At 24.9% G+C, this 15,687-nt stretch overlaps 1 protein-coding gene across 6 annotated transcripts in view; it reads right to left on the bottom strand.

Moving 5' to 3' along the window:
* Positions 1 to 4,657: 4,657 nt before the first annotated feature.
* LOC111612848 (UDP-N-acetylglucosamine/UDP-glucose/GDP-mannose transporter-like) overlaps positions 4,658 to 15,687 on the bottom strand; it is a 50,658-nt gene continuing 39,628 nt past the window's right edge. For all 6 annotated transcript variants that reach the window (XM_023354149.1, XM_023354134.1, XM_023354118.1 and 3 more), the window contains 5 exons: positions 14,078 to 14,170; positions 7,231 to 7,377; positions 7,068 to 7,150; positions 6,885 to 6,987; positions 4,658 to 6,808 (listed from right to left, as the gene is read on the bottom strand). In XM_023354149.1, the coding sequence (XP_023209917.1) occupies positions 6,803 to 6,808; positions 6,885 to 6,987; positions 7,068 to 7,150; positions 7,231 to 7,377; positions 14,078 to 14,170 (432 nt within the window). In that variant the 3' untranslated portion in view covers positions 4,658 to 6,802. The remainder of the gene's footprint in view (positions 6,809 to 6,884; positions 6,988 to 7,067; positions 7,151 to 7,230; positions 7,378 to 14,077; positions 14,171 to 15,687) is intronic.

Raw genomic sequence — 15,687 nt, 5'->3', positions numbered from 1 at the left:
CAATTAAATAACAAATAGCTTAAACAAAGATAAACATTCAAACTCACTATAGAAATCTTTCTAAATGAACAATGGTCTGATAGAGTTTAGGCTCAAATCATAGGCCAATCTTCATTTGAGTCATGTTGAGTTAACTAATGTCTGTCAAACTACAGGTCAAAAATGTTTATAATAAAATCCAACTTTTTGATTTCCTTGTACTTCAATAAAATGCCAAATTTTGTTTAATTTTAAGAAAGAATAAACTTATATTTTCATTTGTAAAAAACAATTACTAAAACTAATTACAAGCAATCAAAAACCACTCAATGGGCAGAGGTATGGATGACCTGCCACTCCGGAAGACTCGGATTATAGTCCGACTCATATCCTCGGATATTTTTATGGATTATCTGACACGGACACGTTTAGATCCATTCTTTATTGCCCGGTCGTATAACGAGAGCCTGGTTAATCTGCGACAACACGAAGAAAGGTCCTCTTAATTAATATCCACAGAATAAAATTTAAGAAAATAAATAATTCAAGTAAATTATAATTTTTTTTCATTTTTAATATTAAATATTTATTTAAAATCACTTCAAATTACCTATATTTTTAAAAATTAACTATATGTAATATAATTAAATATGAATAACAGAATTAATATTCGATTATAAGAAATAAAATGAAAAAAATCATCTAGTAAAATTTATAATACATTTTTAATTTATATAAATTATAATGATACAATACAATGTTTCATTATTAAAATAGGAATAATTTAAAACAGCACATAACAAATGATTTATATATAAATTATGCTTACAAGACAAAAATATGTATTTATAATCAAAAGATAACATTTTAATTATATAATAATGCTTTTCACTAATTGAAGGGACAACAAAATAAGTTAAAATGAAAAAAAATACTAACAGCAATAAATGAATAAATACAATGTGCTTCTATAATAAAACATTTTCAATGTAAAAAAACTCTCAAATCTATTCTTTATTATATTAAACTCAACTAAAATCAATTTTATTTTACTTTTTAATGAAATATATTTATTTAATTTTAAATATTTTCTTTGAATTTTAATATTTCTACAGTTCAATTTATATAAAAACATTTTCAAACAAACAAATTAAATTACATTCAAAATGACGAAGTTAATTTTGTTACTTCGGTTGACTTTGATTATTCTTCGGTTTTGAAAATGTTTAAAATATATTTGGTGTAATGAATACTTTGTTAAAATAAATAACCAAATTTTACTTTTGAATACTTCTGATTAATTCATTCTATGTGTGGACGGAGATTTTATTTATTTATTAATTGGTTGAATATAATAAAAATTGCAAATGGCTGAAAATGTGAGTAAAAGTACTTCAAAAATTGTGATAAGAACTAGTACTGTTTGAAATTCTATTACATTATTTACATCTTAAATAATTAAAATTCTTTTATTTAATTCAAAATAACATGTCTTAACTTTTTAAAAAATTATGCTTTGGTCACAATTGGTTTGTGTCGCTATCAAATGAATGGCATTTTTATATGTGAAAATTACTATTTCCATTATATTATATAAGTTTATTATATTACTAATTAATGAAATGTATTCATTATTTGTGCAACATTAAGAAAAATGAAAAATTGCAAATACTTTTGCACTTTTCAATAAAGCTACTTCTTAATATTCAAGCAATGCAATTAAATCAAAAATGGTTTGAATCCTGTACATGAGATTCGAATATTTAAAACTAAATATATATATATATATATGTATTTGTTAAATAAGGTTAAATTTATAAACAAAATTGTACACAATATCTGTATGAGGAAGATGATATTTTTGTTTAAAAAAGTTGTTTTCTCTTATTGTTCTGATAATTTAATTCTGATGGAAATGGCTGTTGCATTGTTAGATTATGTTTATATTCAAAATTTACAAATTGTGAAAAACTACAATTAGAATAAAAATACTAAAATACCATAGATCTATCCAAAACATTTCTAGACACAATACATCTCCACAAACTGCACTTATGCTTGCATTTACATTTAATTTAATACTCCTATAAATAGATTCATGTTTCTAATTGCATCATTCTTTCTTAATACTGGGCAACTCATCATTTATTTTACATATATATAATTAGACATTTGCCATTATAACTTTGATTAGAGATAGCTTACATTTGAATTATATTATTGCTGCCAAACCTGCAATCTTGACAAATGAGAAATACTTAATAAACTAATCATCAAAATCATCGTCCTTTATTCATATGTCAGTTTTGAGTGTTATATTTCAACATGCAAAAAACAAATATTGCTTGATGCATTCAACTAATTTCTGTTATTGTTTTGTGTGCATTGCTATAGATAAAACTTTTAGTCCATTTTTTAAAGACAGAATTATATTCATATCTCTTTTGGCAATTTTGTATCTTCAAATTATAGTTTACATCTTAAATATATTGTTGACCATACTAGACAGAAGTACATATACTTTTACTTTTCCACCTGTCATATATACACAGTAACAGAGGAAAAGTATGGCAATCAATCAAAAAATGACTCCTCAAGATTTTTACATTTTTAAACTCAGGATCTTGAAATATTGAGAAATGCAAAAAAGTTGTGGTTTTCTGTATTATGAATGGATGTTAGTGTGTGTATACATGTGGGGGAGAATGATTTCGTTCATCCACTTTGAAGCTTAATAACTCCTGTGACTTTTCTTGAAAATTTCTGAAATTTTGCAGGAAAGTTTGTATATTAGGACATTGATGCTATTATATTTCGGTTGTTAAAGATCAAGGTGGTGGGGAGATCAAGGAGAGGGGGGTCATGTCATATCTCAAGTGGGGTGAACTAATGAAAATTTTACTCATTATTAGCATTACATTTTTTTTTTATAAAACTCATCTCTTCCCTCAAAATTAAGCTTTTTTGCCTTTTGCCATTTTGTATAGTTAAAAATATAAAGTTTTTTAATAAAATTTCATAACAGATAATGCCACATACAATTTTTTGTTTTCTGGAAAAATTTTACAACTCATTGATTGATATATATATATATATATTAATTTTAAAATAAAAGGGTAATAAATGTCAGTAAAGAGCAAGAAAATATGTCTATTTATTTGTTTAATGTAATAAAACATAATTTTTTAACCAATGTTAAAATTTATCACAAATGTATTCAAATTGTACTTTTACACTGAACCCCTCAAATGTAATCTACTACAATCAATATTAACAATATTAGTCAAATAATTTCTAAGGTTATATAAGTTATTATGAATACAATAAAGTTTGTATAAGTACATACAATATAGAACATACCTATGAACATAAAATCATCTTAAAAATAGTTATGTAAGTATTATATTTATATATGATTTATTTTGTCAATTATTCTTAATAAAATAAAATAATATCAAACTCTATATAATTAAGAATAGAATTATAAAAATAAAATGATGATTTTACATTTACAAGAATTTTCCATATATGTACAGTATTTATGTAAACTTCATTACATGTATTCATAGTAATTCACATATTTATGAAGATTAAATCATAAAAGTCATCTGTTCAACACACAATAATATTGATTATAATAAATTATATTTATAGTATGAAATAATAGTACAATAAAATGTTATATTGTTAAAATCTAAGAGTACAATAAGCTCTGCTTGTAAATTTTATTCACAATATATAAGAAATGAAAATTATATCTATGTTTCTGAAATTTAAAATGCTTATAAACTTATCCAGATTTATTTTATGATCCTGAGCACTTTAATGAAATGTTGAAAAGTATTTGCAATTTTTCAATAAATTTAGTATTCTCAGTAAGTCAAGTTGTATTGTATTCTTCACTTTATTAATAAATCTATATAAATCATTAGTTTTACTATATTCTATGGTTTCGTTTGTTTTCATTACATTATAAAGACAATCTACATCAGGTTGAAAGACGCATATAAAAACCTAGTTACTAAAGTAATTCAACACTTAGCGACTTATTTTTCAAATTTCATAAAACGAAGATATCAACCCTCAGTCTTTGACTCTCAAACCAACAACTTATCATTTTGTCTAAACACAATACAAAGAATGCTGACATTAGTTATCAGATTCAAATATCAATTAATTATATCATTCTTTTAATTTATTAATTGATTATCCTTTGAAAACCAATCACTTTTACAGTAAGATCATTAATATAAAGATCAGATTTCACAGAAAAAGCATATATGGCACAGAATGTGATTTCTAAATGTGTGAATATGGTAAATAAAACAGAAATTCAGTATGAAAAAGTTGACGAATTTAAAATAAAATGACACACTATTTAAAAATACAATTCTATAAAACAAAACATCATACATTGTTCTTATTTATAAAAATAATTTAAACTTCTAAAATTTTTGATTTTTTAATGTTTCTGAAAACATAATTATAGTAACAAATCATGAAATCTGTCTTTATTTTGTACATATTTATTGTTATCATAAATATCTAAAATACATTCAAATCTTCATTAAAATTAGCTATTACAAAATTATTTCAAACNTCAAGATTTTGCTATATTAAATATTGCATTGTAGTATATTTATTTATTTCAAATGATTTTAAAAAATTATTTATAAATGCAAATATGCTACAAAATGAATAATAATAAAAATAGTTAATTATTAATTTCTATAATAACATATTTTAGTTCATCAATTCTTATAGAAATTTGCATTGAAAATATGTGATAAAAGTAATAAAAAAACCAGTAACAAAATATTAATCAATAAAGTATTATCACCATAACAAGGCATAATTGTACCAATCTAAAATATCATTCATTACAATATTATTTTTGTCTATTCATGAAAATCATTTATTATAAATTAGTTTATTTACTGAAAAACTTGAGTTAAATGTAAGAACCAAATTTATCTATTAATCCATGCCATTAGTAATTTTAATTTCTTTTAATTCATTATCAGCTGATTCAAACAAAATGTATTCTTATTTTCATCCAACTTTCACTTGAATCACTCATCTTTCTGAATTGAGATGAATTTCCTTCTTATATCGAGTTACTGCAATCATATTTTTCACTTTTAATAGCAAAAACTCAATTGTAATGACCCTACATTGAAAAAATCATCAATTGGGAAAAATGAATCAATCCAATCAAAAGTTGTTAGTCTGAATGCATTATTAATTAAAAAACAAATTTTCATAGTTTTGAGGCAGAAAGTTTTGTAAGGAAAAAGAACCATTTAGATTCTTGTTCAAACATTTACAAAATTAAAAACAGTTATTTTAGAAATTAAATTATTTAATATTTTCAAAATAATTTGGCTTCATTTTCAGAGAAATTTGTAAGGTACAAACAAAACAAAGCTAGAAAATGCTTAATAATAAAAATAATTTAAACTTCTAAAATTTTTGATTTTTTAATGTTTCTGAAAACATAATTATAGTAACAAATCATGAAATCTGTCTTTATTTTGTACATATTTATTGTTATCATAAATATCTAAAATACATTCAAATCTTCATTAAAATTAGCTATTACAAAATTATTTCAAACAGGTATAAAACCTTAAAGAAAAATTGTATTTGTTTCATATTTGAAAGTAATATTACCACAGTAAATTTTGATAAAAGACTAGAATAAATGAGGAAAATTTTAATAGAATGAGTAATCCAATTTATAGTAAGTGATCTTCATGTCACAATTTTAATAAATTTTGGTACTGATGACATAATATCTCTTGATTAATGTTTCTCAAAAATGGCATTCCTAATATCAATAGTTCAAGAAAAATTTAACAAAAAAATTTGGCACAATCATATTTTGATGTAAAAGCAGAATGTATAATTAATGTCTATTTATTTACTGCTGTGCACAGAATTCAAAATTACAAATTCAGTATATAAAAAGAATTCTTTATGTTTAATGCTTATTCACAACAATTGCATTTTCAATCAAGTCAAAGATGATGTTTAATCAATAAAATATTGAGCTAATATCATTTAACAATCATTAATTAAACTTCAATACAATATATGCAATTTACAGCTGAACATACATAAAATATAATTTTAGAACTTGAAACTATCCTTATTTTAAAAATATTTTAATTATATAATTTTTTAAGTGTAATCTTTTTTAATTGTAATTTTAAAAATTTCAAATTATATTTATGATAATTTATATTTGAAAATTATATTAGTACTTGAAACATTTTTAACTTTATTTATATTAAGTTTTATTTCTTAAAACTGTACTTTTATAACTCTTCCTTCCGTAAATAACAATCAACAGCTAAACATATTGCTGAGCAAAATTGCAATATCATTATTGCACATTAAAAATTAAATGCAAATATAAATTAAACTACGGAATGAACAAATACAACTGAAAGAAAATAAATTAAAAGATTACAGACTAAAGTAACTAAAATAAAGCTTTTCATATTTTTTATATCTTTGTAGTAGTACACATACTGCATTGCAGTAAATATATATGTATCTATATACATACCTTCACCAAATGTGAATAATAGAGACTTTCCTCAATGAAGGAAACCATGCAACCAGATGTCTCAACCAAAACTTAAAATTTTTTTAAAATTTTTCATTCATTATAAATGCTATCTTATTGTACTGCTTTATTCATTATAATTTATTTTATATACATAAAGTAGGCACAATGATACTATCAATGGTTTAACTGACAAAAACACCACAGAAATTTCTGTAAACATGAAATTACTTTATTCAGTCTTTTCCCTCATATCTGAAAAATTAAAAATCAAAATTTGTTTCAAAATAAAATTATAACTTATAAATAATATCATTAAAAACTGTATAACCTTTTCTGCAGTCACTTGAGTTAAAAGATGTTCAGTTGATATACTTTTCTTTTTTTCTTTTTGTACAAAAGTGAGGTAGGTGTACACCAAACTTCCAATTATACTGAAATAATTTAATTAAAAAAATCATAAAAGCATAATAAAATATAAAAATTAATTAAAATTTACATGAGAAATAATTACCTGATATTTAAGCCAATAAAATTTGTCCAACTAAACATGTAATCTCCTCCAATATACATTCCCATGTATGTTACTAAAATATTCTTTTTTACAAAAATTAATTATTATTAATTTAAAATTTAATTAGAACTTGATTTAATAAATAATAGTAATAATAAATTACCTTTAAGCAACCAACAATAGTGGTGGTCAATGCAGAATTATATTGTGTACATATAATGGTTGAGAACATTAAAAAAAAACCCATGATGCAAGAAAGAATAAATGAAATCACAAACAATATGTTATTCCAATCAGAAAAGTTCATTGTCTACAAAAAAAATTCAAAAAGATTAAATATAAATTATTTTAAAACATTTTTTTCTCTCAGATTTCCAATTATATTATTTATTAATTAAAAATTTATGATGCAAGTATTCTATCATGTGTAAAAATATCACACTGCACAATAGTTCACTTTCTACAGACATTTTCTAGAAGTGTTCTTATAAACTCCAATCATATGGTATGATCCTTACACTTATAAGTCACAGCTTTCAGAGCACTTAATAGAAGAGCTTTTACACATTGCTCAGATGGACATCTTAGGAACTCTATTGTATATACAGAGTTGCTACTGCCCTTGGCTATATGTCAACACTCATCAAAAACCTCATCTGACATTATAATATGCAATCTGACTCCAAGAGAAACAACAAGTTATATAAAGCAGTTACCTTTAACAAAGCTCTGCATGGTATCCACAGAGAAATATTACAAGTTGCCAACATTAACATTGCTTTTAGGAGGAGTCAAAACTGCTTTTTTCCTTGCTTAGAAATGATAAAGAAGCATTTGAGAAGTCATCACTTTCTGGTATATATGCAATTCATATACACATCAATAGGGTGGACAGAAATTATGAGTACATTGTGCAATACAGACTTTTGAGCATTAAACTTAAATAGACTTAGACATTACACAATTAAAAAGAAATTGTGTACTATCATTCTTGTGGCTTTTGCATATAACAATAACGTCCAGGTTTTTTTAATAACACACAACTGCTCCACCATACTTCTGTTCCTATGGGCCTCAACTATTTTGTAAACCTTGAGATCTATAAGGACACTAAGCAAGGTACAGCAATTAATTTTAAAGATAAGGCTACAGTATCCAATGCCTGGAAGTCTATTTATGAAGATTTTGCAGTCCTAATCTTAATTTTTTTGTTTATTGTACCATATTTATTTGTTATTTTTAATTTTTGCTTTTTATATTATTTGTATTTATTTATTTTATACATATTACTCACTCCTTGTTATTTGTTTTTATGTTAATTTTTGATTTTATTTACCACTCTTCAACACATGCAACATTCTACACAGAATTAACAAGTTCCAATATATTTAAATTTTTATTTTACATTCTGTTCTATCTGCAGTACTAAAAACCTGAAGATGGCTGCTAAAGACAATCAAAAATGTTTGTTTTAGTATTAAATTATTACTTTCATACTGAATTACAGGCTTTTCTGCACATGTTTATAACCAATCACATCCAGTTTTTGCTGTTAATTTTGGTTAAAAATTACATAAAATGAAATAATACTATTATAAATCTATTAAATTTAGATTGTCTGAATTATTAATAATAAATAATAAATTGTCTGAATTTATAATTCAGACAATCTAAATTTAATAGATTTATAATAGTATTATGCAATCAAGAAATTTTACTTTAAATATACTGTATCAAAGTTTATTGATAATTTTTTAATCATATATTTAAAATAAAATGAGATGACATTCACAACATGATAAAGTAAACATCTGTTTTACTGGATATTATACTGCATATGTTTGATATTGCAAATTTAAAGACTGAATGTAAAAGAGTTACTGGAATTATACAATCGCTGTCAGCCATTTTCCCGACTATTTCATTTACTAAAGAGGATGAAAAAGATGCAAAGATTTCTTTTTGGATCTGCTTGTACATAGATCCCCAATGGACTTTTCTTTTCTGTGTTTCATAAATTTGATGCACTGCTGTACATCATCTCTTCCATGGCTTTCCAATTTCCAGGTATAAACATTTAGCTATTGCAGAGCTCATATGCAGGGCTTTGTTATATCTTTCCATCCAATCCCATCCAACCACTTGTGAATGAGAAGCTTCCCCTTGTTAAATTGGTGATTTGCAATGCTGGATATTCTTTAGCCAAGTTTAACTATCTAGTAAACCAGGTCAAAGTCACTTTATTTCTGCAATTCACTTTGTATCATAAGAAGGAGTTCGTTTATAAATATAAATATTATAAAGTCTCTGTAAATCCGCACGAAAAATATATAAATTTTCGGTTTAGCGGTAGACCATCACACAGCAGATGTGTGATGTCTACCTGCTGTGTGATGGCCTACCGCTAAACCGAAAATTTATATATTTTTCGTGCGGATTTACAGAGACTTTATAATATTTATATATAAACAGCAGTCATAAGAAATTTAATTAAAAAAAAGAGTTCGTTTATGTCACAACTGCTATTCCATACCTGGGTCTGCCTTCATTATATATTTGCCAGGTTTTCAAAAAGTTTGGTTATATATTGCTACTAGTGCCCCAGTCCACATTGCATAGGATCCTTTGCAATAATAGAGACAATGTTGCATTCTTTGAAAAATCTGGAGTATATGTTATACCCTTATAATATCTGTTAACTAAATCAAAAATATTATACTTGTATATTGGAGTGACCACTAGAATGCTCCACCACTGTCTTGCAGAACATTATGAAGATATCATACGGGTATACTACAGAACTAAAAAAGTGATAGAGGTATAAATTAAATTTAGTCTTCTTTGGTCACAAACTTCTAAAATGCTGTAGGAAACAAAGAACACTGTTCATATGGAAATCTCTTCTCATTGCACCAATGTCATTGTAGAACACTCCCACAATTGATATATCAGAACTGTGGATAGCACTTTAAGCTTCTAAACTTGTAAGCCCATAGTTCACAATAAAACATTTCACATCACCAATGGCACACTGCTATGTACTGTACTTATTTATTTTTGTATTTTAATTCAGATACTTTTATTAGTGTTATTCCTTTGCATATCATGGTTATTTTTGTAATACAGGTATACCTCGCCTTACGTCGGTAATTGGTTCCAGGAGAACGACGTAAGTCGAATTTACTTGTTTCCGAATCTACTTGTCACTAGGCTAAACCATAAATTACCATTCCTGGTTTTGTATTTTATTTATTACTGCATTTTTAATAATATACGGTTAATAAAAATCTATTTTAAGCTTACAAACAAATAAATTTTAGTTTTTAATATAGGACAGAAAAAAGTATTCTAAATTTACGAATGCATGTACTGTAAATACAGAACATACTAGTATATATTTTAATATGATTTTATGCACTTTAAACGTTTTTCTAGTGATATTACGACTTCAATATTTGTGGCGGACAGACGTAAAGTCGAATAAAATGACTTAAAGTTGATATTTATTTTTCCATATACTTTTTTGATAAACGACGTATAATCGGGAACGATGTAAGTCGAAGTATACCTGTATTGTATAATTTTGTAATTTTTTATATACTGTATGAAATTTAAGTTCCATGCTCATGTACAAGAAACAATTTGAAAAAATAAAATAAAATAAAAATGTTTGTTGCTGTTTGTGTTCTATTTTTGAATTCAAACATTCTGTTCTCTACAAATATTGCCTCAAAAGGACAGTTATATACTGTTGAACATATATGTAAAATAAATCTTTTCCCCATAATGTTGATAGACAGTTAGGTGACTTAGCTTTTTCTAATAGTATTTGGCATCTACAGTTATTTATATTTTATTGCTTTCATGAAAATTTTTAATGCCTATTAATTACAAAGCTATTTAAAAAGATCAAGCATGAATTTAAATAAACAAATAATACAGAATCTAGTATGTATCTAAAACCTAAAATGAAATATAGAATACATTAAGGTAAGTAAAATAAAATAAAATAGATTAAAATGACAACAATATACATATACATACATACATACATACACACACACAATTAAGAAATATTTTGTGTATTATAAAATATATAAAATATTAAATAAATTTCTATTTGAAATGTTGTATGTTATAAACAAAATGTACCACCTTATTGTGATTGTGCTTTGCACATAGCTTTCAAAGTTAATCAAATTACTAACGTTTTCAGTCCACATCTAAGACCTTCCTCAGGTAGATCTTTTTGAAAAATGATTCCTTCTGATGTTGGTGGTGTTCTATTTTGCATTTGGCTCCAATGTGTTCGAATTTCAAACATTTTCTTTTTATGAATTTTTCTAAACATGTGCGCCCGTGTCATTTGTTATAACATTTAGTTGTACATAGCTTGCCATGTCTTTGAGATTTGTTTTTTTGTCTTTAAAATTGATCAAAAGGCCCTGGCAGTCTGCTTTAAAAATCTCTAATGCCTCCAAATTCCTAAGGTGGCAGGTTTGTCATATTAGGGTTGCCTATTGTAGATCTGGTTTAATCCTGGCATATATAGCTAAGGTGGTGGTTTTTTCTTCTTTTCTATATTTGCTCTATATTCAGAGAGATGATGTTTGAGAGATCTTTTTGTAGACCTGATGTATACAAAGTCTCTATTAAACCTGTTATCTTTGAACAGAATTTTACATACCCCTAGTGCTCTTTCTATGTCCACTTGATCTTTCTCATTCCTAAGCAGTTTGAATGTATCAGATTTATGTCTGTAAACAATTTTTGTATTAGTATATGTTCCAATTTCCCAATATAAAGAATGCATATTGCACTCATATGATATGTTATAATAATATGGTAGTGAGATGCATCCTGCTGTGAAATATCTCTTATTGGAGTTATTTTCAATTAATCTTTGAGTTTGTTTCTCTGCTTGTTAGCCATTTTATATACTAAGCCTTTAGAAGAGCCATATGTCTCAGCAATCTCCACTATTCTTTCTATTTCCTTCTGTTTGTCTTGCTCTTTGTTACAATGTGTGTGGGCCCTTCTAATAAGTGCTCTAAAGACTGCTATTCTATAGTTGTATAGGTCATTAGAGTCAGCTGGAATGTTTATTGGAATAAAGCTTGGTTTTTGTTATATTTTAGTATCATACCCACTACCATTAAAGGTGATATTAATATCCAAAAATGAGTTTCTTTATTATGAATGAATTGAATGGATGTCAATAAGAATAGAAATAAGCCCAAATTAATTAACTATTAAAAATTCTTTATTTATTATTGATTAAGAACTGACTTAAATGCCACTCACAAGTGTCAAGAGAACTTCAGAATCTGCACAAAATTTCACTTTTATACATAATGTCAAATTGTTCATAAGTCTGAAAGTTTGTAAATTGAATGTTCATAAGTAGGGAATCAACTGTATCACAATAGATATCTAAAATACAAGTACATTTTGCATTGGAATACCTTTCAATGTAACGTTTTAAATGATAAATATTTATATTATATTTTGAATATTCTTTCCATGTCTTTTAATCATAAATAACATACATTCTTATTTCCACTATATATTCTCTCTCATTAAAATACCATAATTTAATTTCTCATAATTTCTAAAACTTGATTGACATTACTATAAATTTTACAAATTTACAGTAATATGAATCACCATTAAACTGTCATTCATCATTTCTAAAGTTATTCATACAGAAAGTGTAATAAAATCTCATAATCTTATCTTTTAAATGGAATAAAAACCTCAAAAACTAGATTTTCTTAATAAGATAATGTGATTTTTCCATACATCTTTTTCTCTAACATACATTCAGTTGTGGAGTCTGAAATTTGTCACTTTGTCTATAAATTGATTGAAATATTTCTTGATCATAATTTTTCTACCTAGTAAATAGTTGAATTATGTGTATCAAAATTTTAAATTTTGCAATCAAATATTTTTAAAATGAGATTTGAACCTAGATCAAATTTTTATATTAAGAACATTTTATTCAATTTTAAGAGATTTTCCATCTTTCAATGATATCATAAAATTTCCTTTGTAATTTATGATCAATTTTAGATGCTTTTAAAATTTTTTCCTACTTTGCAAATACAGTAGAGCGTCGATTTTCTGGAAATCAATCATCCGAAACGTCAATCATCCGAAAGAATTCCAGTCGGAAAATTTAAATTTTCGCCAGTGCTGTGGCGCTTCAATCTTTGGCTATGTCTTGGGCTACTTAAATATTTTACGTTTTTGATACTAAATTAACATCTGAAGTATAATTTTTTATTGTTTTTATATTTTTCAATATATTTATTTTGTTTGTATAAAATAAAAAAATAATTTTTTACGATACAATAGTCTTTGTTAGGCTTAATATCGACGAAAATTCTACGCGAAGCGACACGCAACGGATAAAAATTTTAACATCGGATACGTTAAACTATTTTTTCGTACATAAATCGGTTATCCGAATTATCAGTTATACGAACAACCCCAGTCCCCAATTGATTCGGAAAATCGACGCTCTACTGTATAATCACATTTAATTTTGCATTCAATATAATTACAATTAGGTTATTATTATTTATTTATTCTGTTTATATGAATCTTACTTATAAAATATCATAAAATTTAAAGTTTTTGATATTTAGATGTCTCAGTATCATTAAATTTCTCATCAATATAAATTACACTCAAACCAATAGTTTGGACTACAGTTTTTAAAAATTTAAGCATATTTAAGCATATAAAAATATATTTAGGATATTAAAAATTTTTCAATTCATTAAATTTTAATTTAATTTCCAAAAGTTATAAATTCATATTTATAAAGAATAAAAGTTATAATACTATACAATAGAGCAATCGAATTCAAATTGTATGCAATCCTAAGATTATGCAAATGTGATTAATTTAATACTGTGTGTTATAATATTTGAAAATTAAAATAAATTTGGAAAATAAAAATTAGTGATATTTTAGCATAATATTCTAACAGATTTACTTACTTTTTCAAAGTCACCATTATACAAAGTTAGGATGAAAAGTGGAACTATCATGAAAAGGGCATTGTAAAATAAGAGACCATACTTTCCAAGATCCTACAGAAAAACAAAGTAAATAAAAATAAAATTCATTCTGCATAATAAGTTACTAAAAATAACAAATTTTTAAGTATTACAAATTATTTAGTAAATATATCATCAATCTGAAAATGCTATAATAATTTGACTTATAGCATACATAATACAAAAATATATAAGCTTTTCATGCAAAAGTACTAACATTAATTAATGTTAGAGATTTCCTAACTGCAATGACTTAAAATATAAAATTGATACATGATATCAAATTTAAATTTTAAAAATATCTATGCCAATAAGATACTTTTATCTGAAAAAATGTAAAGAAAAAAAAATCACCAATCAGAAGTTTCTCTGTATATAACAATGATGATAAAAAAGATATAATAAAAAATAAGACAATCTTTTTACTTATTTTATTCCTATTTTTGAGTATAAAAACAGTTAGCTACAGAAAGAAATATTGAAAATTATTTATCCAAACTAAATCAGTACATTTAGTAATAGTAATAAAATTTTTGAGGAATTATTAAACTTCAGAAAAAATGATGATAATAGCTCTGAGATATTTTTTAAAATAAAATCTTGCTTTATGATTTTTTTTTTATCAAACTAAAATAAAAAATGAATTTTAAGATTTAACTGAATAAAAGCACCAACTGATACCTGTAATCTAGTTTATTAAATGAACAATTTAATGAGAACAAATATTTTAACTGTCTTTAACAACTATCTTCAGGTTATGGAATGTTAGAACATAGAATAAAACTCATTATAATTTGTTCATTTTAACTGGATTACAGGTGTTAGTTGGTGCTTTTATTGTAATCTCATCCAGTTTTGCAATATCTTTTAAGATCTAACTGAATATATTATCAAATCATTCTGTATAATAATGTCATAATGTTATCTTTTCCCCTATCTTCAAATTGAAACTATATTTATGACAATTTTTTTTTTGGAAAGAAAATATTTCTGTTCAGATTAAAAGCTTAATGCAAAGATCTTCATCAATAAAAATTATAAAAATGTGTTGTAGAAGCACTGTGTTGTATGAGAGATACCTATATGTACAGTACTTGTATTTGTGTCAATACATATAATAAGTGACCACTGTTAATAATGACTCATTTGCAAAAAATAAAATAATGGCAAAAATAACTGATTTTTAAAATCACATAATAATAAATCTATCAATTCAATTTTCTGTTGTAAAGACTACTTATTTAAAAGTTTCTGTAATGTCAAATATTTTCAAAATTTTCAATCTTTTAAATTTTAAATATTTTTTACAATGAAAATTTTGAAGATATCCAACATTACAGGAAGTTTTAAACAATTTGCATAAGTATAGGCAGGGAAGAGCCTGTAAAAGAAAGTTGACTTCAGCAGTGTTGATTATGTTTCAGTGATTGTGAAAGGAATTTAGACTTCAAAAAATTTTTTTGTGTAAGTCTTCAATTTTGTAAAGTATTGTTACATTGTCTTTAGATTTTAACATACTAATATTTAGCTCTTTTTAAATACAGTAGAAC

The sequence above is a fragment of the Centruroides sculpturatus genome, unplaced genomic scaffold (genome assembly GCF_000671375.1).
Source record: "Centruroides sculpturatus isolate CEXI.00-Female unplaced genomic scaffold, Cexi_2.0 scaffold112, whole genome shotgun sequence".
In the NCBI taxonomy this organism is placed as follows: domain Eukaryota; kingdom Metazoa; phylum Arthropoda; class Arachnida; order Scorpiones; family Buthidae; genus Centruroides; species Centruroides sculpturatus.
Note: the sequence above shows the minus strand (reverse complement) of the source record. Positions and strands in the feature narration are given on the sequence as shown.